This window comes from Bos indicus x Bos taurus, chromosome 8 (genome assembly GCF_003369695.1).
Source record: "Bos indicus x Bos taurus breed Angus x Brahman F1 hybrid chromosome 8, Bos_hybrid_MaternalHap_v2.0, whole genome shotgun sequence".
In the NCBI taxonomy this organism is placed as follows: domain Eukaryota; kingdom Metazoa; phylum Chordata; class Mammalia; order Artiodactyla; family Bovidae; genus Bos; species Bos indicus x Bos taurus.
The window spans coordinates 46,303,647-46,330,731 of record NC_040083.1 but is presented as its reverse complement, the minus strand read 5'-3'; the positions used below and the strand labels follow the sequence as shown (position 1 = coordinate 46,330,731).

The 27,085-nt window shown below is 36.7% G+C and overlaps 1 protein-coding gene and 1 long non-coding RNA gene across 4 annotated transcripts in view; one reads left to right on the top strand and one right to left on the bottom strand.

Annotated features, from left to right (window-relative positions):
* Positions 1 to 3,005: 3,005 nt before the first annotated feature.
* The window catches only part of SMC5 (structural maintenance of chromosomes 5), a 117,998-nt gene continuing 93,918 nt past the window's right edge, over positions 3,006 to 27,085 (bottom strand). For 2 of the 3 annotated variants that reach the window (XM_027549441.1, XM_027549442.1), the window contains 14 exons: positions 25,304 to 25,398; positions 24,572 to 24,704; positions 21,925 to 22,098; positions 20,502 to 20,671; positions 18,049 to 18,172; positions 17,648 to 17,770; positions 11,260 to 11,385; positions 9,303 to 9,347; positions 8,754 to 8,849; positions 8,233 to 8,337; positions 7,921 to 8,040; positions 6,592 to 6,771; positions 6,417 to 6,512; positions 3,006 to 5,384 (listed from right to left, as the gene is read on the bottom strand). In XM_027549441.1, the coding sequence (XP_027405242.1) occupies positions 5,241 to 5,384; positions 6,417 to 6,512; positions 6,592 to 6,771; positions 7,921 to 8,040; positions 8,233 to 8,337; positions 8,754 to 8,849; positions 9,303 to 9,347; positions 11,260 to 11,385; positions 17,648 to 17,770; positions 18,049 to 18,172; positions 20,502 to 20,671; positions 21,925 to 22,098; positions 24,572 to 24,704; positions 25,304 to 25,398 (1,731 nt within the window). In that variant the 3' untranslated portion in view covers positions 3,006 to 5,240. Of the gene's footprint in view, positions 5,385 to 6,416; positions 6,513 to 6,591; positions 6,772 to 7,920; positions 8,041 to 8,232; positions 8,338 to 8,753; positions 8,850 to 9,302; positions 9,383 to 11,259; positions 11,386 to 17,647; positions 17,771 to 18,048; positions 18,173 to 20,501; positions 20,672 to 21,924; positions 22,099 to 24,571; positions 24,705 to 25,303; positions 25,399 to 27,085 lie in introns of those variants that run through there. The other variant, XR_003512261.1, reaches the window with a different exon arrangement.
* LOC113897109 lies at positions 15,104 to 19,966 on the top strand. The gene is made up of 2 exons (XR_003512262.1): positions 15,104 to 15,225; positions 19,577 to 19,966. It is a non-coding gene; the product is annotated as an uncharacterized LOC113897109 (long non-coding RNA).

The window sequence follows — 27,085 nt, the reverse complement described above, 5'->3', positions numbered from 1 at the left end:
TTTTTTTTCTTGCCTCAGGATGCTGTTTCCTTACCCAGTTTAGGGAAGTTTTGAGCCATTTATCTTCAAATAATTTCTTTGCCCATTTCTGTCTTATTTCTGGGAGCCCTAAAATGTGAATGTTAGCTCTATTTGATAGTTTCCCATAAAACCCTTACCCTATTTTTTCATTTTTTTTCCCTCTTGCTGCTCTGATTGGGTGAATTTCACTGCCTTGTCTTCAACTTGATGATTAATTCTAATTTAGTCTCCTGCTGAACTTTTCATTTTCATAGTGTACTTTTCATATTCAGTTCAATTATTCTTCAGCTCTGTGACATGTTTGGTACTTTTTCCAACTCTTCATTGAAATTCTTCTCACTGTATTCATTTATTCTACTTCCGTTTGGTGAGCATCTTCATTAATCATTTCTTTGAACATAAATTACTTATCTCCATTTTATTAAGTTTGCCTCTGCCCCGAGCCCTGGAGCTTTTATCTTATTATTTTGTTTATTCCCCTCTCTCTCCATTTCTTGACTCCCTGTGTTGGTTTCTTGCAGTAGATAAAACGACGACCTCTCTCGGTCTAAAAAGAATGGCTTTTTGTGGATGAAACTTGTTCAACCCTGCCCTAGCCTCTTGCTGTCTCTCAAACTTTTGTGATTGTCCAAAACGGCCTATCATATTGTTAAACAGCTCCTAGTAGTTGAGGGTGTGCCTAGGGAGGTTCTCATTACCTAGATTCAGGCTGATTAGAAGTCAGATCCTCAGGTGGCAGCTTTTAAAAGTATGGACATGTATGTAGTCCTGTGGGACTGCAAGCATAAACCTTGTTGGCCACCAGAGTCAGGAAATTTGAAGGTGTGCCTGGGTGGCAGTCAAAAAAGTTGTGCCTCCAGACCCATGTGTAAGCTCTTTTCTGGGAAATACCAGCAATCTGGAGCAAGGCAGGAGTGCCAGGATGCCATCTGTAGCCTATATGCCCTGAGAATAACTTTGGAAGCCACAAAGTGTATGCCACTCTTGAAGCCTGCTTCTCAGGTCGTAACTCCAGGACAGATAGAAGCTACATCACAGAAAGACTAGGGTGAGGGGTTACTTCAATCTGCTCTCTGTGGCCATGCTCTGCCAAGAACCATCTCTATGATAATCACAGTCCTGTGGGACCCAGGAATGTAAGGCCCCCTGACCATCACAGCCAGGCAATCAAGGGGCATCCCCTGCTAGGCAGAAGCTGCCGAGTAAGGACTGGATGGGAAAACCAGGACACCAAACATGTGTAAAGCTCCCCTCTGGGAGGCACTGGCACTCTGGAGCATGGCAAAGGGAGAGCCTGAAGATAGTACCCCTCTCCCAGACTTCTGCAAAGTATTCAGACAGCCCCAGATGAGTGATTAATTGGAAGCCTGTCCCTCAGCCTGCAGACATGATTTTTAATAGGCCCACACTCTTCACAAAGACTGAGCTCCAGGGTCCAGTGCCTCTTGCTGTGCCCTGGAGATGGTAGCTATTTAAGAACTTTTTCTCCATTCACTACTGTTCCATGGGACCCGTTGGCATAAGCCCCATGTTTACCAGAACCAGGGAGTATAGAGGTGCCCACTGGCAGCAGCCACAAAAATCAGAACACAGATTTTTCTGGTGACACTGATTGTTATAGTCCCAAGGGCCCAGGAACACAAGCTCCCCTGGCCTCCAGAGCTAGGTAGTCCAGAGGTGTCCTCGGGGCAGTAGCCAGCAAAACCAGGGCATCAGATGTGAACCCTCTTGTCCAGGAGATACTTGAGCTCTGGGGCATGGGCATGAAAACCACTTGCCCATCTCTGTCCCCGCCAACTAACTCCTACATGTGTATGTCAGAGTAGATGCCTTTTCTCGGGCAGATGATGCTTCAGTTTAAGCTGGTGAGCCTCCTTCAATTTATGTCTGGGTGTGATCTGTTGCTTCTGAGCTGGGGCCTGGTTAAGTGAGTCTGAGCAGACTAGCCTCTGAAGAATCACTTCTCAGATCACTAGTTTGGGTCTTAGGACACAAGCCTCACTAGTTATCAGAATCAGATGGGGGCTTCTCTTCCAGGTGCAGGTCTTAAAAGTTGGAGTGCCTGATGTGGGGTTCAAACTCCTCACTTCTCATCAAGAAGCTCTGGGCTTTCAGTTCTCTTCCAATTTGGGACCCACTGGGGGTGGGGGTTATGGTGAGTTTGTTCCAGCCTCTCCTACCTGCTTGCTTGATGTGTGGCCGTCACTCAGCCAGTGATGAGGAATTTTCTATTATATAACTGTAGACACAGTATGTCTGTGGCAAAAGGTTAGTTCAGGATCTTCAGGATGGGGTTTGACATCTTGAACTGGAATCACCACCCTGAATTAAGTTTCTTGACAGTGGAATCATATGCAGGCTGTATTTTTTATTCTTCAAAATATACATTGTGTTTTGCCAGTGATATATATTAGTGGCTTAGGGATGATACTTTAGATGAGGGCAGCGTGGGGGGAGATACATAGAAGTCTTGAAGGCTGACAACTGGATTTTTATGAGTGTGATGAAAGCCTACCAAGTCTTTCCTCTGAAAACACTGTCAGCAAACCACAGGGTGACTCTCTGGATCATGGCAGAGATGCCTCCTTGTCTCCACTATTCACCCTCTCCCTCTTGAGTAACACAGTGGCTGAAATTTAACTAAGTACACAGCCATATAGGTAAAGATACCATATTCAAGGCTCTCTTGCAGGCCATCTAAGGTTTCAACCTAAAAATATTTATACTTACCTTGTAACTGGTTTCTTTAGATGATTTAAATACTTTTTTCTGGTGTTTATGGCTTTATTTAGACTAAGATCGCCTTGCAGCAAGACAAGGGACTAAATTTTCTATCTTTTTGAACATAGATATACTGCCAAACAGTATTCTGTAAATGGTAGGCATTCAATAGACTGTTTAGCAAACCTGAAAACCAAAATGACTCTTACAAACATTCAAAGTATATAAAAAACAGTGCTCATTTAAAAAGACATACACTAAAAGAACATGAAAATATGCATTTATTACCAACAAAGTAGCATTTCCCACAAAGAGTTTGTTTCCAGTTACACCTGCAGATACATAGTAGCAGGACAAAATTACACTCTCTTTTTTTCGGTGGTGCTGCACAGCTTGCAGGATCTTAGTTCCCCGACCAGGGACTGAACCCGGGCCCTTGGCAGTGAAAGCGTGAAGTCCTAACCACTGGACCACCAGGAATTCCCCCAAATTACATTGTTTTAGATACTAAAGATTCATACTCCAAAGAAAATAAACACATTTCCAAAAGACAATTACAAAGCAGCAAATCTTTTAATGCTAAAATCCTTAGGCAAATCAGTTAAGAGTTTGTCATTACAAATAACTGCTTGTCACCTTTTAGGGTTTTAAATATTTTATTCATCAAATAAGACTATTATATGAAGTTTTTACAATTTGTAATTAAATCAACTTTTTCAGAAAATATGTGACATTTCAGGTGGCTGAGTTATTGTGCAGGACTTACTATTTTATTAATGTTAAAATACATAATTTATTCGCAGCTCAACTTTCAGTGTAAAACCAAGTATTTGTCCACCAGAGATACAAATGCTTATAAACAAGGTTTGGAATAATTATTGGCATATGCAAACTGAAATAATCTTCAAACTTTTTTCACACTGATGATCAGTTTTTAGAAATAAGATGACTGGCACTTAAACAATAAATGAACTACACCAAGCACATGTTAGTAAAGGTACTTTGATGGAAAACAAAGTATTTAACAACAAAACATTTGGTAAAACATTCATTTACTAACATGTTCCCAACATTTTCAATGTTTACATGAGTTGTTTGCACTAGTAAACATGTTATTTCAAACTATTTTCATAGTACATGCATTAGACTTAGTTTAAGAGGGGAAGGTTCTTTTAAAATTTTTATAAAGAAAAAAATAGCTTTTTAAAGAGAAAATGTCCAAATAAGAGGATGAAGACTTTTATTTTTTGACTTAACAAGATTTCAGTAGCTATTTAAGAACATACAAAACCCAAACTGAATGCAATTCTTCAATTTAGTCAAGCTACCAAGTCAAAAAAATAATTGTAATTACCTCTACAGATCCAATCCACTGTTTAAAGACATGTCCTTGATCCAGTTCTTTATTTTTACAAGATTTTAAAGAATAGAATGTTTTCGCACTGTTAATTAGTATAACTCAGAGATAAACAAATGATTTTCTAATCTGATTCTTCCATGCTGTAAGAACAGTTTAGATTTTCTAAGATACTGGGGTAGGATCAACACTGTAAATTAAAAGGACCTACACAAGCTTAAGGCCTAAAAATACTATGGTTTTAAACAAATCAATGCTTTTGCTCACTCTACATAACACTGAGAAATTTCAAATATAAACTGTAGAAACCAGTATAAGAAATGTTAAGAAAAATTTTACTAAAAATAATTATAAAAATGCTTTAGAAATTTAAGATGTAAAAATTGACTAAATTAAAAAAAGAAAACAAAAACGATTAAGCCCGAAAAGACCCACCCACATTTTATAGGGTTATTCTTTAAAAATTCTTGCCACTTTATTCTCTGTCAATCTTTTGGTTGCATTTTGCATCATCTAGTGGCCATCTTGTGGCATTTCAAAGAAGTCCTGCTCCCAGTACTTTCCCCTCCTTTGAGATACCAATACAACTACAGTATCAAGTTTCATGAAACTTTTTTTAAAAGGTTCCTAAAATCCCATTTCCTAGTGGAGATAAGGTAATCTTTTTAATCAGAAGAAACGAATAGATTTGTCATAAATTATTACTATACATTAGACATTTCCATATCAAATTTTAAAAATTAAATATAACACTGAGAGAAACTCGGACTTAAGCTGTAGAGTCATCTTTAGACTCTAAGAGTAGTTAAAATTACTTTGCAAGTAAAGCTCAGGGTTCCCATGTCAACGAAACTTCTTGCAACCAATAATCCCTTCCACTGTAGTTCTGATTTGAGGAGCCAATACTGTAAAAGTGGGGACCCAGTCACTTATGGTCAGAGTGCTAAGGACACAAGATTTAAATTTTACTACCAGATGATGTTCCACAGAAAGAAGTTATTATGGTCTCTCTTCATCAACCTAATAGCAGGTTTCAAAAATAACTGATCCTTTAGTCTTAATGAATCTAACTTTTATTCAGTTGAGCCACACTTACATATAGGATTTAACAGAAAAGTCTCAAAGTTCTTGCCCTTCACTTTCATTGAGAAGGCTGAGTGAATGTAATACGGCGCCGCCGCCTTTGGAAAGCCTTTAAATTCCATCTGTTTGGTTCCAGCATATGAGGACCATTGTAGACAAACAATACTGTCATCTTTTCAGAATAAGGAAGATTTTGAAGGAGCTGTGAAGTGTTAAAACAAACTGTCATAGAATGCTATATATTAAGCACAACTTTCTGAACTTGCACGTGTGGAGTCAAATACATTTTATTTGTAAAATTAATGAAACTCTTAATGAAGTTCTCAACTCAACATACACTCTGCCAGATAGCGATTTTTACTTGAATTACCACATCTGAAACCTGGCCTAAGGACTCGTCAACATATCTTGGGAGCCCTCTATATTCACAGGCCAATGGGATCACACTGCTTCCTAGGTTGACCCTGGAAAAGTATATCCTCCAGAACTTTCCTAGGATAATTTCACTCTTTTATCCACAAAACACCTTTCAAGCAACTTCTATAGTCAGGTACTGTAATAGATTGGTAGCCTGAAAAGTCTATTAACAGGGTGGTTGGATTTACAGGCCAACAACAATAGGGTATTAACAGATCTAGCTACTCCACAGAGTATCTGCTAGAAGAAGAGATTATACTATTTGATAAAAACTGAATTTCAGATAGGATCTCCAATGAAATTTCTTAAAAAAAATCTGATTACATTAATAAAAACATCTTTGATTGCTATACAGCAGTTTCATAATTGACCCATAGCACAAGAGGTAACAAAAGAAAATTTCCCATTGTAATGGTTCTGTAAAGGTAAGTCTGTTTTTTATGTGAATAGAAGATTTTGAGGATACTTAGGATTTCCTCTGGGCCAGGACAGAGCAAAACAGGCCTTTCTGAGGAAATGAGGAGGACCAGTGCTTTCTGTCATTTTTCAGTGCTGAGAGAGGAAGTTCCCTAGAGGAAGAATAAATGCCAAAAAAGCAGAGGAACTCTCAGCTCTAGAACATAATGCTATGCCTGCTACTTCCTTCCTCTAGTGATAAGCTTTCTGATTAAGTATGTTATTGGAACTTGTCCCCCTTTACTATAATCTATTTTGGGACTGTTCTGCTCATATTTACACATACTGGGCCAAAATCTACATGTTTTAGCCATAAGGGACTTCCAAGTACGTGAATATTTTTAGATTACTTATTACCTACCTTTGGTGTAATAAAAAAGTACTGAGATGTGTTTTCTTTACAAGCAGTATTTACAACCATTTCAAACACTCTTCGTTCATTGATTGGGTCCATTCCCTAAAAAAAGACAATAATAATGATTAGATTTATTGGGTTTCACTCTATCTTGTAATAGATTTAAAAGAATAAGCAATACCTGATTGATTTCATCAACTACTCGGAACGGACATCTATTAAGCTCCTGAAGTGCCATCAAGTATAACATAGTAGAAACACTTCTTTCACCTCCACTTTGATGATGAGGAGTTAATTCATGCAGTTCAGTACTACTGCGAAATTTGACTCTAATTCGAATTCCATATTTATCATAATCTTCCTACAAAACATTTAAAAAGTTGATGAAAGGTGAAGAGTTTTCTCTGGCAATTTTATACTGTTTTTTGAAAATAACTTTAAGTTCTTTACTCTTGTAATTGACTTATTCATGATATCAATTTTATCTAAATAGATCTTTGGAGACCCCTAGAGCTTGTAGAGAGCAAGTGGTTCTAATATTGTTTCAGTTTATTTATAGTCAATAAAAAGTACCTGCTTTATAGAATGGTTCTGAAGATTAAAGAAGGTAAACCTAGAAATGCTTGGCACAGTTTCTGGCACAAAGGAAATATATTATAAATTACATGTTATTACAATACATTTCTTCCTTCTAGCAAGCCCAGACTATGTAGATGACAATTCTCTTGGCAGGTCTAATATCTTACTAAAACTTACAGTTACATGATGTTTGCAACCTTATCTTTCATAATAAACAGATACAGGAGTAATGGGACAAAATTCCTAAGGAGAAATAAAGGCACTATCTTGCCTTACATTTCTTCCTCCTTAAAAGAAATGCTTTATTAGGGAAAAATTTCAACATTTACAAAATTAGAACTCCCAAATGAACTCAATCAACTAGTCTCAACTGTGATCTTGCTTCATCTATAGCTCCACCCACCCATTTTGAAGGACATCCTAGTTCATCTCTTCATATATTTCTTAATGGAAATCTTATTTTACCCACAACTGCAATGCATGAAACGTATATAGTTCAAGAAATCAGTACCAAAATTTTTAAGTATTGTTGTTCTTGTAAACTCAAATTCTTGATCAAAAGGAAATCACTGATACTATTCTATATTTCAGTTATGTTTGCCAATTTGTGTATGACTCTTCAAACTTGAGGAGTGATTTCAAAGAGCAATGCACTTGTTCATCACAACTGAATAACCATTATTACTTAGGCTGGATATGAAAAGAGTCTGTAAGGTATTAGTCGTTAATCTCAGATGTCACCAAGAAGAACATCTTCAAAACAACAAGGGACCCTGATGGAATCCTATATATGGTCTCTTCTTTCCTTTGGACATTTTTTTTTTAATAAGAAAATTTTTCAGATATAACTTTAGAGTATATAAACAATTTACATATACTTTTAGCATATAATTAAAATTCTTGTCATGAAACATATCAAATGCAATTTTACCTCATTTTCTGTATGGAGGTCAACTTCACCAGCACACTGCATAGAACTAAAAAAATAGCTAAATTTTTCGTTAATTTTTTCTACCAGCTCTTTTAAAGGATTAAGCCACCTTTCTTTCACCTGTAAGTAAAAGCAATATAAAAATACAATGTAAAAGAAGTGTTATTACACTGATACAAAACTTTACATAGAAAAAATCAATATCAATCTAGTCCTGAGAACATACATTTTTTTCTTAGAAACGTTATTTCATTTTGCATTATTCTACATTCCCGTATTATTAATGCACATGAGAAAAAGTTGAATAATTACCTGTGAAATGTTTTCTCTATATTTATCCAGTTCAACTTTCTTTATCTTTAGTTCCGCAGTTAATTGCTCTATTTCTTCTTCTCTTTTTGTGTATTCCTCAACAACCTGGCAGAAAAAAAAATCTTTAAAATAATCTACCAAAGGATAAAGGTACAAAAAATTTTGCATCACATTAATTGAAAATGCCACTGTTTGTATGCAGTTAATTTATGTTCTTGTAACATACTAAAAAAATTTCATTAAAAAAAAAAAAAGACATCTCAGTATTTCAGGTTAGCCTGAGTATTCTTTTTATAAAGAAAAGGCACAGAACACTGTGTTCCTTAGGAAGAATCTATTTAAAATTCTAATAGATTCAGAATCTGGCATTTAAAAGTACATTGTACTAGAGTTCTTGGTAATAATAAGCTAGACAGCAGGAACAGAGTGGGAGGCAAGTACTGGAGGGAACTGTGTGTGGGGGCGGGGGCAGGGTGTGCTGGTGGTGGCGACTGCAGTAGGCATTAGGGAAAGCAGCATACTGTAGGATTGAGTCCTGTGAAGCAAGATGCTCTTGATCTTTCCTCAGTTAATAAAGCATCAATTTCATCCAAGGTGTTTGGAAGATCTTGGAAAGCCTAAAGAATGAAAAAACTGTCCATTATTATAGATAGTACAGTGAAAACAGTTCAATTCAAATAGTTAAAACGAAAATACTCTGTTGAGTGTCTGCTATATGTTGAACAGCATGCTAGCACAACACAGTAAGGAATCAAAGGAATTACAAACATGGCTTTTTGCTTTCAAAAAGGGGTTTATACTTTAGAAGAAAACAAAATGTATATACTTAATAACACGAGCTAACACCTTAAGGCAATGTATTGATGTTGAGTATTAAAATAAGCGGTACACATCATACAGGTTATAGAATTTAGAGAAAAGAATTATCAGTTCATGCTACAGGAACTACAAGAAATAGTAAGAGAATTCAGAGACCTAGAATTCATCTCTGGGCCTTAAAGCAAACAGCTAGGGAAAAGTAAGGCAGAGGAGAGACAGGAGCTTGGAGAAAAAGAAAGAGCACTGCATACCATGGGGGGTGAGGAGTTGTGTCCATTTGGAATGGTGGGTACTTGCTGAATTGGTAGAATGGGTCCAGAATATGTGGGGCATTGAAAGAGAGCAAGAAGTTAGAACTTTATACTGTACTTGTGAAGAACTACAAAAGCATCCTAAGAATCCAATTACTTTGACAGTAGAATTTCACCACAGTACTATCTTCTGAGACCATACCATAGTAACAAATTAGAACAGCGTGGGGGCAGGCAAGCCGTACAACGTTTTGTCGGCACAACTTGCAAAAGTTTATGTACTACAATGTACAAAATGAATCTTAAAACTCTGAAAAAGATCCTAACATGCCACAATAATCTAATATCTTAACCTGTCTTTTTTCCCTCTAACCTTCTGGAAAGCAGTTCGGCTTCTATAAGCTTTCAGATATTTATTGTTTGTTGAATCTGACTTGTCCTTTGAACTCATGTGCCACACACTTATTTCGTATCTTCATTTGATTCTAATAGACAAATTTAAGATGGTGAAACAACTCTGCAACTTACCCACCTTCCCCACCAATTTGAGCAAACCTATTTGTCCTTCGATATTTTCCATCTCAGTAATTGGCAAAATTTAGGGATTCTCTCTCTACCCTTCAATTCAAATGCATTAATAAGTCCTGCTGGTTCTGTCATCAAAAGATACCGCAAGTCTGTAAACTGCTCTGTCATTTGTGCTTCCACCCGAATCCACACCACAACAGTCTCTTGCCTGGTCCAAAGCAACAATCTCCTAAATAGTCATCTTCCATTCTTGTATCCCGACTTTATTCTCCAGATTGCAGCTGGAGTGCTCTACAAACGGCTGTCCTACCTCTTTCGATCTTCTGTTTAAAACTCTCCAGTGGACTTCATCTCAAAGTAAAGCCCAAATTCCTTCTATGGTCTATAAGGCCCTACAGGATCTGACTTCTGCCCTCCTTGGATAATAAATTTTAGCTTCACTAAGATTCTTTCTATTCTGAAACAAGCCAAATATACTTCTGCCTCAAGAGCTTTGAATAAGCTGTTTTCTCTGCTGGGAATGCTTTTCCCTCAAACCTTCACTTGCCTGATTTCTTCTGTTCATTCAGGACTCATCTAAAATAGTATCTTCTCAAAGGAGCCTTCTCTGACACTAGCCTCTTACCTTGTATTATTCTTCTTCTTAGCAGCTCCTGCTATTCCCAACATAATTTTGCTTTTTGATTTGTTTTCCCCACCCTCCAGACTAGAATATAAATTTCAAGAGAGAAGAAAGTATGTGTTTTGTTCAATGTGTGATAGAAGATAATCAAGGCATTACCCCTACCTGTCAGATAAAGCTTCAGGTCAAGGGGCTACCTACTCAATGTAGAACTGGCAGGAAAGGGCAGTATTTTCTCATTTACTAACTGAATGATACGTCAGAATATAAAGTACACAAATGAGAAGAAGGAAAAGCTCTTTTCTTTACCAACAGATGTTAGTCATAAAGAATCCACTCCCAAAGAACCCTAAACAAACATCCTGATTTCCAGGAAAAATTTTCATTTTGTCTTTGTTCTTTGAACTATCACCTCTATGCACTGTTTCTTATATATCAATTACTAGTACTACATTTCCAGGAAAAACTATATCCTGTCTCCCAAACCTCTCCTAAAAAGGTGCTTGGAGAAAAAAGCTTTTTACTGGATGAATGTTTTGGTAGAAATAATTTTGCAAAATGATACCCGTATCTGAATAACTTTGGTACTAAGCAATAAGACTAAATGGTGTCCATTTGAGTATCATGAAGAAAAAATTCATTGAGCAAAATTACATGCATACTCAGTTTAAAAATGGTGGCAGGGGGATCTCATTTTTTATGGCAGATCATGTTTTACATGCTCCTGTACAATGCCTAACACATTTTAAGCTTAAAAATACTGTGTTAAATATGTTAACTCATAGCATTATATATTTTTATACTTACTGTCTGATATTCTTGAGGAACAGTCTGCTCTGCACCCAGGTTACATACTTGCCTGGCTCTCTTCATAAGTTCCTTGCATTTTTGCAATAATCTCTGTCTATTTTCATCCAACTCAATGAAATGTTGCTATTTTAAGAGAAAAATTTGGAAAATTTGTATGTTACTGTTAAATCAGAGAGCTCTTTTATTAATAAATATCACCACACTATATCACATATATTACTGAATTTTGATAATAGTAATAAGCAAATCATCCAAAAACCATATCTCAAATTATGACTGATTTTATTGCTAAGGTCAAGTTTGAACTTAAACTTCAAAATATATTAGGACATTAATAATATGGCATTCCTGAATCCCTAAAAGCTTTGAAATTTAAACTTAATTGCCCTTTTATGACAGTTTAACCTATGTATAATTACACTCTAATAAAACAATATATACAATAATAGGCTTCATATCAGAAAACTCAGCAGAACCTTTAAATGATGTTTGTTTTCCAAGTGCCTTTCATGTAGTTATCATTTATTCATGGACCCATTCATTCCTTCACCAAATAATTACTGAGAACCTATTAAATATCAGTATTTTATCAGGTATTGAGCATAGAAAGGTGAATAAGATGCACAGTCATTTTCATAGACACAGTACCGAAACATTATCCTTTGTATTTTTGGAGATTAAATAAAAAAGGAACTAAACCTATGTAATCTTATTCACATCCATCATGCAGTGTGGGTCTGGTCCTTCCTCCCTTGCTTCCTTGTCAAATTTGGAGTTCAGCCATCAGTGGTCTTCACAAAGTTTAATATACAAGTTGGCAAATTCTATTTCAATCAATTAAATAGTAAACAATGGTAGTGGCAATAATACTGTTTACTTGGTAAAGGTTCCCCCCCACCACCCCAGCAAAATACATAGATCAGATCAGATCAGTCGCTCAGTCATGTCCGACTCTTTGCGACCCCATGAATCGCAGCACGCCAGGCCTCCCTGTCCATCACCAACTCCCAGAGTTCACTCAGACTCAAGTTCATCGAGTCAGTGATGCCATCCAGCCATCTCATCCTCTGTCGTCCCCTTCTCCTCCTGCCCCCAATCCCTCCCAGCATCAGAGTCTTTTCCAATGAGTCAACTCTTCACATGAGGTGGCCAAAGTACTGGAGTTTCAGCTTTAGCATCATTCCTTCCAAAGAAATCCCAGGGCTGATCTCCTTCAGAATGGACTGGTTGGATCTCCTTGCAGTCCAAGGGACTCTCAAGAGTCTTCTCCAACACCACAGTTCAAAAGCATCAATTCTTTGGCGCTCAGCCTTCTTCACAGTCCAACTCTCACATCCATACATGACCACAGGAAAAACCATAGCCTTGACTAGATGGACCTTTGTTGGCAAAGTAATGTCTCTGCTTTTGAATATGCTATCTAGGTTGGTCATAACTTTCCTTCCAAGGAGTAAGCATCTTTTAATTTCATGGCTGCAGTCACCATCTGTAGTGATTTTGGAGCCCAGAAAAATAAAGTCTGACACTGTTTTCACTGTTTCCCCATCTATTTCCCATAAAGTGGTAGGACCGGATGCCATGATCTTCATTTTCTGAATGTTGAGCTTTAAGCCAACTTTTTCACTCTCCTCTTTCACTCTCATCAAGAGTCTTTTTGGTTCCTCTTCACTTTCTGCCATAAGGGTGGTGTCATCTGCATATCTGAGGTTATTGATATTTCTCCCGGCAATCTTGATTTCAGCTTGTGCTTCTTCCAGTCCAGCGTTTCTCATGATGTACTCTGCATATAAGTTAAATAAGCAGGGTGACAATATACAGCCTTGACGTACTCCTTTTCCTATTTGGAACCAGTCTGTTGTTCCATGTCCAGTTCTAACTGTTGCTTCCTGACCTGCATACAAATTTATCAAGAGGCAGATCAGGTGGTCTGGTATTCCCATCTCTTTCAGAATTTTCCACAGTTTATTGTGATCCACACAGTCAAAGGCTTTGGCATAGTCAATAAAGCAGAAATAGATGTTTCTCTGGAACTCTCTTGCTTTTTCCATGATCCAGCGGATGTTGGCAATTTGATCTCTGGTTCCTCTGCCTTTTCTAAAACCAGCTTGAATATCAGGAAGTTCACGGTTCACATATTGCCGAAGCCTGGCTTGGAGAATTTTGAGCATTACTTTACTAGCGTGTGAGATGAGTGCAACTGTGCGGTAGTCTGAGCATTCTTTGGCATTGCCTTTCTTAGGGATTGGAATGAAAACTGACCTTTTCCAGTCCTGTGGCCACTGCTGAGTTTTCCAAATTTGCTGGCATATTGAGTGCAGCACTTCCACAGCATCATCTTTCAGGATTTGGAATAGCTCAACTGGAATTCCATCACCTCCACTAGCTTTGTTCGTAGTGATGCTTCCTAAGGCCCACTGGACTTCACATTCCAGGATGTCTGGCTCCAGGTCAGTGATCACACCATTGTGATTATCTGGGTCGTGAAGCTCTTTTTTGTACAGTTCTTCTGTGTATTCTTACCATCTCTTCTTAGTATCTTCTGCTTCTGTTAGGTCCATACCATTTCTGTCCTTTATCGAGCTCATCTTTGCATGAAATGTTCCTTTGGTATCTCTGATTTTCTTGAAGAGATCCCTAGTCTTTCCCATTCTGTTGTTTTCCTCTATGTCTTTGCATTGATCGCTGAAGAAGGCTTTCTTATCTCTTCTTGCTATTCTTTGGAACTCTGCATTCAAATACTTATATCTTTCCTTTTCTCCTTTGCTTTTCACTTCTCTTCTTTTCACAGCTATTTGTAAGGCCTCCCCAGACAGCCATTTTGCTTTTCTGCATTTCTTTTCTATGGGAATGGTCTTGATCCCTGTCTCCTGTACAGTGTCACAAACCTCATTCCATAGCTCATCAGGCACTCTATCTATCACATCTAGGCCCTTAAATCTATTTCTCACTTCCACTGTATAATCATAAGGGATTTGATTTAGGTCATACCTGAATGGTCTAGTGGTTTTCCCTACTTTCTGCAATTTCAGTCTGAATTTGGCAATAAGGAGTTCATGATCTGAGCCACAGTCAGCTCCTGGTCTTGTTTTTGCTGACTGTATAGAGCTTCTCCATCTTTGGCTGCAAAGAATATAATCAGTCGGATTTCGGTGTTGACCATCTGGTGATGTCCATGTATAGAGTCTTCTCTTGTGTTGTTGGAAGAGGGTGTTTGTTATGACCAGTGCATTTTCTTGGCAAAACTCTATTAGTCTTTGCCCTGCTCTAAATAGAAAAAAAAAGTCTTTCCTGAAGTTCAGTTTTTGTGGGAGAGTAGCAAGCAGGTAGGTAAAGAAAATTAGATGAAAGCACAACTTCTAAATTTGATCGTAGGATAAAAAATAAATTTAACAACTTCCAATTCTTATATGGATTTACATCAAGATTCATATTATATGTTTCATGCTAGGGAGCGCACTAAGCATCTTGATGTATTATTAAACTTACTATCACAATAGCCTTGCAAGTGAGGTAGGTATTGTAATATCTGAGGCTGAAGACAAAACGCTTGGAGTGGTCAGGAAACCTGCCCAAAGTAAAAAACTAAGTAACGTGTTCATCCATCTGTCTACCTCCATATCTGTATTTATGTGCAGTCAGCTTATTAACTTGTAAAAGTATTCCAGATGGTAATAACATATCTCTCGAAATGTTTAATGGGTTTGGATCCCTTTTCCGCTATTTGCCCTCCAATAATTTGAGGAAGTTATTAAACTCAATGGTGTTTAGTTATCCCTAAGTTCCTTCATGAACACAACCCCTACTGAAATTCTGTGTCAATCTTTTTTGTGTATGAATTTGTTTTCCACGATCAGGGTAAAAGACAAACCCCAAAGTGGGGTGAGGGGAAGAAAAGAAGGAAGGAAATGATCTCCCTTTGTTTCAAATGAAGACCAGCAAGAAGAATAGATAAGAGCAAGTGTGGTAAGTGACAGAAAACGTGAGAAGAAAAAAAGAACAAATGAAAGACAAAATGAACTACTATAGACTTACTCTTCTCTGTATCTTTCACTCATCATTCTTGACTATTTAAAATGCATAGTTGTGACTATGATCAGTCAGTAACAAGCACTTACCAAAACACAGTGCAAGAAAGAAGAGAACCCTACAAAAGGGTTGGTAAGACAATTATAAATAAAAAGCATTTACTAACTAACTTTCAGATTAACATATAAAAAAGAGAAACAATGATATAAAATATTGCTGAGGAAATAGAAAATAAAGTCAAGAAGATTAGTATGGAAAAACCTTTCAGAGAGGGAGTTTGTGTATATGTCCAGGTAAGAAAACCTAGTGTGACAAGTAGCTAATGAGATTATTTCCCTGGACAGTATAATTAAGAACCTTTCTACTCTCCAGAGTAATCAGTTCAACTCAAAAATATTACTGTTTCTGCTGCTACTAACAATATGGATAGGAGACTCCCCTGCCAGGTTAGGGAAGGCAGCAGGTGTAGAAGTCTTTATTCTGATTATGTATGTAGAAGTATGCTAAACATCCTTCCATTTTTATTTGAAAGAGTATTTATGCACAAGTATCTTATATCCTTGTGGCCTGAGTATCTTTGACATACTCAGTTCAGTTCTACTATAAACAATATTGAAATTCTCTCTCATTTCCCTCTCCCAAAGCATCTAATCTGAGGTAGTATCCTTTTATTTCCTAATAGTACCTACAGGACAGTCAGCAAACATATTGTTTTACTTACACTGTCTCCCTTCTTCTGTGTTTAAGAGTGTTGTGCCTTTAGCTACTGTGTCAGCCTTCGGCCCACATAACACATGCTTGCTGTCTCCTTAGCCTGCCCAGTAGTTCTAGTTCTCCTCAGTAAGCAACTTTGTTCTGCAAGGCAGTTTCACGTGAGTTGCTAGTTCACAGGACCTGAATCACCCCAGCACCACCTGACCTTTCTGGAATCTAAAAGTCACCTCCCAGTTTCAGCTGCTCTGAAATTGGTCTGCTCAGCTTTCCACACCAAATGGGGCCTCTTTTCTTAAAAGATGAGAACCTGCTGGTGACTTAATTTTTGGATTCTTTGAGCTTTCCCTTTGTTTCTTACCACATACTTTCTAATACCATACCAGTCTTGATGCTGCTGCTGATTGGGTGTTGTAAAAACACAGAACTTGACTGATGTTTGTCCCTGGTTCTTGGGAGGAAGACTCTAAAATCCTAGGAATTTTCTGAGTGATAGGAGTGTCTGAGTTTATGCTAAGGAGTGACTCAGGATGGGGGAAGTCAATGCCAGAAAGACAAATCGAGTCTTATTATTATCCCCACCCAGTCTTTTAAACTGCAGAGAGAAGGGCTAGAGACCGAGTTTAACCATATGGCCAATGATCGAATCAGTCATGCCTAGGTAATGGAACCTGGTAAAAATTCTAAACACTGATGTGCTAGGAGAGCAACAAATTATTTCACCAGAAAAGGGCACAGAAACTGTGTGCAGGACCCTCCCCGCCCTATATGCCTCTTGACTAGGAGGGATTTGTATTGTTTATATAATAAAACTGTAATTGTTGAGAACAGCCTTTTCTTCAGTTCTGTAAGCCACTCAATTATTGAACTTGGGGGAGCCATGAGAACCCTTGAATCAGTCACCAGTTGGTCAGAAGTGCAGGTGGCATCTGAAGGGCAGTTTTATTAAGGACTAAGCCCTTAACCTAGCCTCATGCTAATCCTGGACGATGAGTCTGAGAATATACTGCAGTACACCTACATCTTTTGAGTCTGTTGTATACATTGTCCGTGGGCTTGCTGTTATGTCATCATAGTATCCCAGTTGCTCTTCTATTTTTGGGAAAGGATTTGAAAGACTCAAAAACTGTCACTCTTATGAACTCATTTTGTTGCTTGTTCTTCTTTGGAATTTATGTTAACTTAGTACATCACCCCCTGTCCTTCCCCATTTCAATATTTATCATTAACAGTTTCAATACTTATCAGAACAGAAATCACCAGGATCACACACTAAGGCCATTCTGAGTGTTGACTGGAACTCATCTGTAGTTTAGGGGACACAAACTGCAATAAAAGCTACTAGTTGATTCTTGGCAATAGTACTAACTATAATTTGTATCGGCTAAGAAAGCAGACATGGTAAGATTTTGGTTTTCAAATGACTAAATCAGGTACTCTATTTGTTATTTAAATGGGGGAGGGTGGTAATAATAAAAAAATGTACACAAAGGGTTTCAAATTTTACGTCCTAATCAGCAAAGTGCATGAAATCTAAATTAAACAGCATACCCAAAACTGCACACTGCAAGGCATGATATATATATACACATGTACACACAGTTTTCAAACTGAAGTCCCAAAATAAAAATAAAAGCAAAAATGTTACCTCTGTGATACGTAGCTGGGCTGAGGTTGCCATATAATCTGATTCTAATTTGTTCTTCTCAGAGATCACTGTAGTATTTTGAAGAATTAAATCTACTTTTTGTATATGTAAAGCAGTACAATTCTAGGAATAAAAACCTCTATGAGTTTTATTTTACAACAATATAGTTTCTTAACATTTTTCTAATGTGATTGATACTTCTCTCCAATCTTAAACAGTTCTCCTTTGAGTCATTTGGAATAAAACAATTTAGCTTAATGAGTACTTTTAATCAATTTACTGATCTATAAAGAGAAATGTCAAACAGAGAAAGCTGAAATTACCTATAAAAACCTCTTGCTAAGATTTTACTATTGACGTCCAACAACAAAAAAATGACTAAAATGAAAATGTCTTATTACCTTTATCAGGTTTGTTAATTCAGTAACAAGTTTTGCTTTTTGAATATTTATTTCTTTGATTTTGGTACTTGCTTTTCGTTCTTCCTCTTCAAGATTGCAAGTATCCTGTTCCATCAGCTTTAAACTGTATGAAATGCATAATGATGTAGAAATCAGAGAAAACACAAGGATTGAGCCCAAATTCTCACGTTTCCTGCTGCTTTGTGGTCTATGTAGCAATGCTATTCAGATGTTAACTGATAGCTTCCTGATTAATCATTTTATGCAACCACTCAGGATCGAAAACTATTTTTTGAGATGTATCAAGTGCCCAGCATAGTCTAGGTAATGCTAGTGCTAATGGTATAGGATCTAGAGTCAGAAAGTTGGGTTTAAAATTCCTCTTTGCCACCAATGAGCAGTATAACTGAACAAGCTACTCTTCTAAGCTTTGGTTTCCTCCTCTATAAACTGTAAATAATAATAGTACTTCTGCAGGGCTTTGGTGAAGATTAAAAAAAGGCAAACTATGCAACACACTTAGTATATAGTGTCTGGTCCATAAGTGATAAGCACTGTTTATAAAAACAGTCCCTTCCCTTAAGGAGCTTAACTGTGGCAATCTAATAGGTAAAATAATAATGATGAAAAGACAGTACAATTCTAAAAGTTAATACTCTGCTTTTTAATATGGAGACACTAAGGCTGAGAAGTTTACTTAAGTTACCTAACATTACAGATACTAAGTTGTAAAATGTGTTTGACATCAAAGGCCAAGTTCTTTCCACTACAGGGAAAAATCAAAGATGGAAGCAATAAAAAAAAGAATAAACAAGTTCAGTGGATGTTGTAGAGAGTGGACTGAATGGTGAGTGAAGAGTGTGTTGGGGCAGAGAGGGAGGAAATTAGAATGTGTGGAGTGCAAGACAATTTTGAAAAACGTGAAGGACAATCTAAAGGAAAGCAATATTTAAATTTCATACAGTAAAGGTAGGAAGCCACCACAGGTATCTTGAAGGGGGCAGGAACATGAAAAGATGATAAACTTGATGACAGTATTCTGTATGCACTGAATGGAGGAGATGAGTCATGGAGAGACCACTAACCATGTAACCACTGCAGTATTCCAGAGTAACCATAGATAAGAGACAGCCAGGATGACAATGGATATGAAAGGTTATTTCACTACAAAATTCAACATTACCAGGAGAAAGTTTAGTTTCAGACAATGAGTTCAATACAGCAGTCCAACAACAGTAAAAGGTTGACTTGTGGATGACTGAAGGTAAAAGTGAAGGGTTTATGTAGAAAAGAATTCTAGGCAGTTAAGACTCAGCAAATATATCCTCTTTTAAGCAACCAACGTACATACCCTACTGACTTTTAAAAGTTAACAGGCAATTTGCTTTAAAAAAAAAACACAAAAATTTTAAAAGCATTTTAAATATTCAACTTATGTGTTTAGAAACACTATTAAATCAAGGTAAATTTATACTGTACTCAAGCTGTCATTTATTATGTCTTTAATACCTATATCTTTATTCTATAGGAAAGAAGCACAAAAGAACAATCACCAAAAAAGGTCTGCATTGTGTCCCGAAATGGGCATGGAAAAACTTTGAAATTGGAACTCACTTTCCTCTCCCCTAGACTGAACACACTATAACAGCTTTTATCTGATCTTATATATTCCAAGTTTCTACAAAACATCTAAGTTCAAAACAAAACTTACAATCAGCTCTGAGAACAACTGCCTGGGATCTCACAGTAAGCTAGCATAATGTAACAAAGTCATTCATGGGTAAAAGATGCACCTATGGTAATGTAAGAGTATATTCCTTCACTAATGATTTTAGATTCCATGTTGCAGTTAAACGTTAACAAACCATACTTTGGCAAGTTTTGATGTAACATTAAAGAATACGTATGCTGACAAGTCCTCCCTTTTCCACTTGCATATATATGTGGGGCCAGATTTTCTTCATATACTTCAACCAAAACATCTCGCAACCAAGTGAATGCAGAAGCACTTATGAAAAAATAACTAACTTCATCCAAAGAGATTTACAAATGTAAAAATAATGTCCCTCTTCTTACTAAATGTATTTTGTTTGGAAAATTGTTTCTCATAAATATTTTTTGTTAACATATAATGAATTTAATTTCTAATTTTGTTAATATCAATAGATATAATTCATATAAGCAAAACTTCCTCAAGGTCCTCAATAATTTTGAAGAACAGAATGGGTTCCAGGGATGAAAACAGCTGATCAAGGAACAGAAACATTCACAACACTTAAGATTCCCCCTGCTCTGTCCTGTGTTTTGGGTAGAAGGGTTTAAGTTTGAGAAACTCTACACAGCATGCTGGTGGGAACTGTGTTGTCATTACAAGGTATATATAATTAATAATATCCATACAGTGCATCTGTATCACCCTCCCAACCCGTATCCCAGAAAGGGCTGAAAGATACCTTCCTAGTTTGGAACTAATTTTTTGTTCCAGTTGTCTTTTCTTCGTTTTCCTTTCAAGAAGCTCCTTCTTCTTTTGTCTAAGTTCATTATCTTTGTGTTCCAGATGCTTGTTTGTCTCATGTAAGGCAATCAATCCTGAGTCTACTGCTTGCAATTTTCTATTAATTTCCTATGGAATACGCAACATTGTTAGTATATTTAAAACAGACTAAAGTATTATAAACTGAGTTAATATTCTTTTTAAATACTCAAATCAAAATAAACCAATCTTTAACTTCAATAGAAGACGTTAACACCATAATTCTCTGACATAAATCATACCAATGTTTTCTTAAGTCAATCTCCCAAGACAACACAAATAAAAGCAAAAAAAAACACAAATGGACTTAATCAAACTTACAAGTTTTACACAGTAAAGGAAACCATAAACAAAAAGACAACCTATGGACTGGAAAAAAATATTTGCAAAGGATGTGACTGAGAAGGACTTAATTTCCAAAATATACTAAACAGCTCAGTAACATAAACACAAACAATCCAAACACTAAATGAGCAGAAGACTTAAATAGATATTTATCCAAAGAAGAGAAACAAATGGTCAATAGGCACATGAAAAAATGCTCCACATTCCTAATAATATTAGAGAAATGCAAATCGAAACCACAACAGAGTACCGCCTCATACCACCCAGAGTGGCCATCATTTTAAAAAGTAAACAAATAATAAATGCTGGAGAGGGTGCACAGAAAAGGGAACCCTCCTACACTGTTGGTGAGAATGTAAATTGGTTCAGCCATCATGGAAAATAGTATGGAGGTTCCTCAAAAAACTAAAAATAGTTACCATACGGTCCAGCAATCCCACTCCTGGGCATATATGCAGACAAAACTATAATTTGAAAAGAAACATGCACCCCAATGTTCACAGCAGCACTATTTACAACAGCCAAGACATGGATACAATCTATGTCCATCAACAAGTGAATGGATAAAGAACGGTACATTCAATGTACCTTTGGTGTATTCAATGAATGGTATATTCAATGAAATAATACTTAGCCATAAAAGAATGAAGTAATGCTATCTACAACAATATACTAGGTTAAGTAAGTCAGAAAAACAAATACCATATCACTTCTATGCACATTCTAAAATGTGACACAAATTTCTTAACCAGACTTGGATGCAGAGAACAGATTTGTAGTTGCCAAGCAAAAGGGTGAGGTAGGGTCAGATGGATTAGGGTTGGGAATTAACAGATGCAAACTATTATATACAGAATGGATAAACAACAAGGTCCTACTGTATAGCACAGGGAATTATATTCAATATCCTGTATCAAACCACAATGAAAAAGATTATAACTGACTCAGGCTGCTGCATACCAGAAACTAACACAACACCGTAAAATAAAGTGACCAACCTTTAGCTGTTCTTCTAAGTGTCGTCTTTGCTCTAGATCCACGGTGACTGTGAGAAACTGAGCTACTTTTAGGGATGTGTTACTTGAAATGACTTTGTTTGAATAAAAAGAAGTTTTCACCACATACTTTTCTTCTGCTGTATAAATTTGTTTTAATCGGGTTTCCTGTATTACCTATAATGTAAAATAAACATTTAGTAGACATCTAAGAATTATTGGATGGGGCTTCCCTGGTGGCTCAGACGTAAAGAATCTGCTTGCAATGCAGGAGAGCTGGGTTTGATCCCTGGGTTGGGAAGATCTCCTGGAGGAGGGCGTGGCAACCCACTCCAGTATTCTTGCCTGGAGAACCCCCATGAGAAGCCTAAGTGAGTTACAGTACATGGAGTCACAGAGAGTCAGACATGACTGAGCGACTAAGCACAAGAATAATTGTAACATTAAAAAAAAAAAGGACTAAAGAATTAAAAATACAGATCAAGTGATTTTTAGATCAAAATATATTAGATTTATTTTCATTTTTTAAAAGAAATGTAATCCAACATCTCTAAAAAGGTGAGTGATAAATTTCAGGTTATTATTTGAAAATAACACTAAGGAAGAGAACTGGGAGAAAACGGAAACAACTACCAAAGTTGGCTACACTTCTACTTCACTATACAATTTCTCCCAAGTAGGTGTACTTCTGGGGAGTCAGTTGCGCAGCAGAATGAAGTCTGTTATCTCAACTAATACATTTACTCTCCCTTCCCCTTAGTTATATTGTTCAAAGATACATACTCATATTTAATTCCTATATACTTGGGGAATACTTAATGCACATGCTTTTCAAGGATTTCAAAGACTTCTTTTTGCATTTTGGGGGAGAGTTTTTCTCTCAAGAATTTATTAAGGAGTTTCATAAACTACGCACATTCTAAACATCGTAACATTCTGTATATTTATAAAGAATAGGCTGCTTTAATGTCGTTTTTTCCAGTCTCTAAAGGTTTACTACCAGTATTCTTGTGGCTTGTTTCTCTGCAGAAGTTTACAATCTAAGTGACGAGATATGACATATTTAAGCATACTTAGCTTAACAGGGTATAAACTGGCACCCACAAATGTTCAGTAATTTGAAATGAAAGAAGAGCCCACATGACGCTAGCCTTCCCACCACGTGTCATGAAAATAATCATTTACAGAGTCTAAATGTCAGAATTTGATAATAAAGCAAAACTTACACTAAAGAATGTTATTTTTTTTCTAAGGGAGAAAATATGACCATTGTTGTTAGGAGGTAGACATGAAATGTTTAGATAGTAAATTTCCTCAGTGCAGGTTTGTATTTTCTGAAAGATGGCCAAGACAATGTTAAGGGCTTTACTAGGTGTCTGACTTTGCTTTTCTATGTACCATGTTCTTTTTTCTAGTAGAGACAGTAGAGTTAAAGCTCTCTAGGTGACCTAAACAGAATGTTAAAAAGTAAGCATGTAAAAATATTTCAACTTGAAGAACTGTTCAAAAAGTGAAAGGATTTTCCAAGTGCAGTACTATCCCTTTTTGCACCAGAGTAAAGCTATGAAAGCCCTTAGCAAATTTTCTAGTCTTTCTGCAATAGTAAAGAATGCCTACTATCCTAACCTTAAGAGGTAGCACCCTACCTACCCGTGAAGTTATGACAGAAATTGGAAGGTCTGTGTATATTGTCTTTTTTCAAACCCCATCAATGAGTATTAAAGAGGGGTACACACACATGGAGAGTTCTATTTTCCTGGTTTCCCCAAATGATCACCATAATATGATATGCAACTTAATAATTTGCTTGTCTTCGCAAAATGGGTTAGTAATGGGGCCCCATTTCTATCTTTTGTTAATGAGGTATACAAAAGCGCCAGACTACAAATGAATATCCTAGGGATACTTGTAGACTGGCTGTTAAAAACTTAAAACACATTCTCTAATAAATTCAGTATTATAAATAGCAGTTAGGTCTGTAAATGCATATAAGCAGTATTAACATGGTAACTTAGTATTATGGAAAAACCTGTTCTAGAAAGACTTCTTCACTGTTTCTGCCTATGATTAAAGCACTGAAGGTGGTTTTGAGTCTTGGAGACTATTGGTAAGGAGAAGAAAACTCAAAGCATCGGCAGAACACAGGAACCTAAGAGTTTAGGTGGCTCTGTCAGGTAAGAGAAGGAGATCCTCTTAAGAGTGATCATTCACTTATGAGATAATCTTAAATGGAACTTTAAGGGGAGGGCTTACCAGAACAGTTCTATATCCTAGCCTACCATCCTAAAGTATAATCTGTCTGAAAAATAATCTAGAATACAAGAATTTAAATGAATAAACCATTAATGTTTGAACAAATGTCTGTCAAGCAAAGCAGAATTCAATAAGAGAGTCAGGTGTCTCTTTTCAGGCTTTAATTTAGTTACCCTACAGGTATTAAGTATTTATTTAGGTAACTCCACATCCTTACTGTCATAAAGTATTGATCAACATTCATTGTCCTATGTAATATTAGAAATGTAAAATATCCAGGTAATTCCTGTTTAGTTAAAAACAATGACACGTTTCTTTAAATTTCTCACAAGTTTTCCTTGCCTTTAAGAAGTTTTAACGAAACTACATTTTTGGTACTGATTCAGTATTTTCTTACCCGTTCAATTTTTTCTCTGGTTCTTTCAGTTCCTACAGGAACTTCATGAATGTGATACTGGCAGCAAAGGTAACTCATGACAGGGTCAGGGGCATCAAATAACTCTCGCAAATAAGAGAAAAATCCATACTGTCTGCAAGGAAAAGCAACTTTTAGGATTTTATTCTTAAAACAGCATTAAAAAAAAATCTCATAGTTGACAAGTGAATAAACAATAAATAAAATATAAATGAATGATGGTACAGGAAGTTAATCACTTAAGTGATTTTATTTCCTAATAAGTTTAATATTTATAATTACAAACTATTAATCTCTTCTTTTGTGGTTTCTACCATTGCTTTTATACAGAGTTAAGAGTTTATTTACTTGTAGTAGGTTTTATAACTGTAGTATTTCCATTTGATCCTTCTGGAAATTACTTTTACATTATGAAGTGATTTATCCTTCTATTTCCCCAATAACTAACCAACTATTTTAAGAGCTCACTAAATAGTCCAATATTATTCCAATGATTTGAAAAATCACCATCATATACTAAGAATGCCACCATCTGTTCCTGGGCCTAGATTTTGCCTTTTTAGACTTAAGAAGAGATCCTAAAAGGGAATAATACAGCCTGTAACAAATATATTTGTGTGAAAGAGAGATAATTTAAATATATTTAATAAGAGATAAATGATGACTCAATATTCAAAAAAAACAGCTTAGTTCTAATACTATTTTAAGACTTACTTCAGGTCATTCAAAGATCTTGAAGGCGCTTTGTCTGCGTATGAATTCTTAGGAGCAATAACAGCATTTACTCTTAATTTTTTATTGTCACGAACCTTAATACAAGGAAAATAAAATACTACTTTAATTACCACATACTTTCAATGAAGATTTCTAAAGTTATGATATTATTCTTACTGGCATTCATGGGATAATCAAAAAATTGAACACTCACTAGATATTTAATGGTACTCATAAAAAAAACTTTTTAGTGTGGTGATATTAATAGCTATGTGTTTTCACAGAAAGTACATTTCTTTTATTATTTTCACTGATAAAGTCTATCAAACAGATAAGGAAGCAGTAACACCAAGACTCCTTTTCAGAACACAGAAGGACGGGATACTTCCCAAGTCATTTTATGATTCCAGTATAATCCTGACAAAAACACTACAATATCCCTCCTGAACACATACACAAAAATCCTTAACAAAATATTAGTAAACAGAATCTAGCAATATATAAACACTATACACGACCCAGTCAAGTTTATCCCAGGAATATGAGATTGGTTGACTCTGAATGCTACATCAGTCTAACTTACTGTATTGTCAGAATACAGTACAAAAGCCATAAGATTATCTCAGAATTTTCAGCTAACTAGGAACAGAAGGAAACTTCCTCAATGTGATAAAGGGCATCTATGATAAGCATACAGCAGACATAGTACTTAATTGTGGATTATTAAGTGCTTCCCCCCTACGCTTGGGAACAAGTAGAGATATCAAATCTTACCACTTTTTTTTCAGCATTGTCCTAGAAGAGCTAGACAATGTAGTGAAGCACAATAAAGACGTAAAAGATTGAAAAAGAACAAAAAGATCTGTCAACTACTTTTCTGTTTGTAATTATGTATGTGGAGAGACTAAAAATACTCTGTTGCTCATGGAACTACCTAATAGGTTTAAGAACCATTAATGATTCTAATTGTTCTTTCTGTATTTATTAGTTGGTATTCTACTATATGAGGAAGTGCTTTTTCTTCTTCATGTATTTGGACTTCACTGGTAGTTCATATGGTAAAGTATCTGCCTGCAATTCAGGAGACCCACGTTTGATCTCTGGGTCAGGAAGATCCCCTGGAGAAGGGAATGGCAACCCACTCCAGTATCCTTGCCTGGAGAATTCCGTGGACAGACCATGCGGTTGCAAAGAGTCAGACACGACTGAGCAACTGACACTATATAAGTCATGACTGATGGGGCTGTGTTCCCTCCCTGTATTGTGGCCTGAGGGCAAACTATGGTAGGGGTAATGGCAGTAATGGCAACCTCCTTCAAAAGGACTTATGCCAGCATGCCCTGCCTCCCAGGAATGTTGCAGTCAGAGCCCCCAACCCAGCGGTAGGCCACCATTGACCTATGCCTCTGCCAGGCTCCCAAACACACGTAAGGTTAAGTCTGCCTCAGTCTCTTGTGGCATCACCACTGCTTTTTCCTGGGTCCTGGTGTGCACAAGATTTTGCTTGTGTCCTCCAAGTGTCTCTGTTTCCCAGTCCTACGGAAGTCTGTAATCAAATCCCACTGTCCTTCAAAGTCAAATTCCCTGGGGATTCTCAATCCCTTTGTTGGATCCCCAGGTTGGGAAGTCTGTTGTGGGACCTAGAACTTTTGCAGCAGTGACTCAGAACTTCTTTGGAATAGGTGTTCTCCAGTTTGGAGGAGAGGGGAGAAATAGCTTCAGAAGGAATGAAGAAGCTGAGCCAAAGTGGAAACAATGCCCAGTTGTGGATGTGTCTGGTGG